The sequence below is a fragment of the Pundamilia nyererei genome, unplaced genomic scaffold (genome assembly GCF_000239375.1).
Source record: "Pundamilia nyererei isolate P.nyererei 1_Seehausen unplaced genomic scaffold, PunNye1.0 scaffold00309, whole genome shotgun sequence".
Classification (NCBI taxonomy): Eukaryota; Metazoa; Chordata; class Actinopteri; order Cichliformes; family Cichlidae; genus Pundamilia; species Pundamilia nyererei.
The window spans coordinates 171,332-172,936 of NW_005187710.1; the positions used below are offsets into that span (position 1 = coordinate 171,332).

The 1,605-nt window shown below is 45.3% G+C and overlaps 1 protein-coding gene across 1 annotated transcript in view; it reads right to left on the reverse strand.

The window, feature by feature from the left end:
• col11a2 (collagen, type XI, alpha 2) overlaps positions 1–1,605 on the reverse strand; it is a 40,906-nt gene that overhangs the window by 26,806 nt on the left and 12,495 nt on the right. Inside the window, exons 3-5 of the mRNA XM_013915470.1 lie at positions 755–965; positions 392–554; positions 133–255 (exon numbers count right to left, since the gene is read on the reverse strand). Of these exons, the coding sequence (XP_013770924.1) occupies positions 133–255; positions 392–554; positions 755–965 (497 nt within the window). The remainder of the gene's footprint in view (positions 1–132; positions 256–391; positions 555–754; positions 966–1,605) is intronic.

Here is a 1,605-nt window from a genome sequence, read left to right on the forward strand (position 1 = left end):
ACTTTATATTTACTTTGTGTTAACAAAGCACCACGAATGCGACTCTAACAAAGGTTACTGTAGGAAGATTTTTTGATATTAAATGACTAATGAATTGATGTCTGTTTCTGGACTTGTTGTGGTGTTACTCACGTATGTGTTGGGGTCCTGAGCTTGGGTTTTGGGCAGAGGGGAGTCACAGTCAGGGCTGTAGTGTTCACAGAAGTCATAGGCAGCTTGAGGGTTGGAGGCAATCATCAGCTGCTGGATGTCTCCCTGTGGAGGAAAAAACAAACACATAATTAGAACTTGTTTCTGTGACCAAAACACGAACAAACGTGTGATTTTCCTGCTCAAACTTTGTTGCCACCCAGTCAGTAACATCACAGTTTATCTTGACCGAGCTCCTCACCTGGAACACCTCCTCGTCCAGCAGGCGGGCTCCAAACACTGTGATGCCATTGGTGTCAACCACTGCCTTGTTGCCCCTGGGCAGAGGGCGGGTCATCTTCTTCTTGCAGTCCAGCAGCAGTGTCACGTTCTTCTTGGAAACAGAGAAAGCAATGCGATGCCACCTACAGACGAGGAGGAGGAACCACAGGCAATTCAATGAGCAACGTGAGAACAGCCCTAAATAAACAGCCATCAGCAACCCCACAAAAAATTATATAGAATTTCCACACAGCCAGCAAACACTGGTCCCATTCACACCTACACCACCACAATCATGTCATTTCAACTGGTCACAAACTGGTTGTTGTTGCTGGTTACTGACTTGCCATCAGCCAGGTTGACGCCTTTGAAGAGTGGGTAGTCCTCCGGAGCTGGCTTGCCGCTCTGGTCCTCGTACAGGAAAACAGGTGAACGTCCCAGTTCGATACCCAGCTGCTGGACGCCCTGCTCGCTGTAGATGGAGAGGAGGAAGGCCTGGAGGCCAGCCTGGGCTTTAACCAGAGCCATGACGGAGAAATTCTCCGGGAAACGACCTGAGGATGAGAGCGAGGGAAGTATTAACCATATTTGTAGATGAGGAAAGATGACAAGAATGAAGCAGATGTGCAGACTGGAAAGAAACATAGAAGCAGAAAGTGGTAGAAATGTGAAAATAACACTAATGAAGAGCTTTAATTTATTAAATACACATGTCAGCGTGAAGTGGTTACATAATGTCACGCTATGATCCCATGTGGAGCTGGCATAGATGGTGTATCACATAATGACAGCTGGAGAAAGAAGGCTGAACATCAGCTTTGACTTTTGAGGATTTATTCACAGCCACATAAGTGCTACTGTCTCCTTTCTGCCCTCACTCCGGGGTGTCAGGCAGCTTCTAAAGTTAATTTGTTGTGGGTCTTCCACATACTTTAACTCTGCTTCTGCACTGAAAACACATAATTATACTTAATATCCACGAGCATCACGCAGAGGGCTCAGCTGCTCCACGCAGCTCAGTGCAAACAGATACCGACCAGTAAGGATAATTACAGGTTTCCTGTCTGGAATTCATGATAAATATTAAATGCAAAGCCGTTTTTACACTGTGAGGTGGGACAGGTTTAAATAATACTACCTTAAATGTTAAATTCCTCTCCCCAAACAATCTGAATCATTAAAATAAGATAAGAT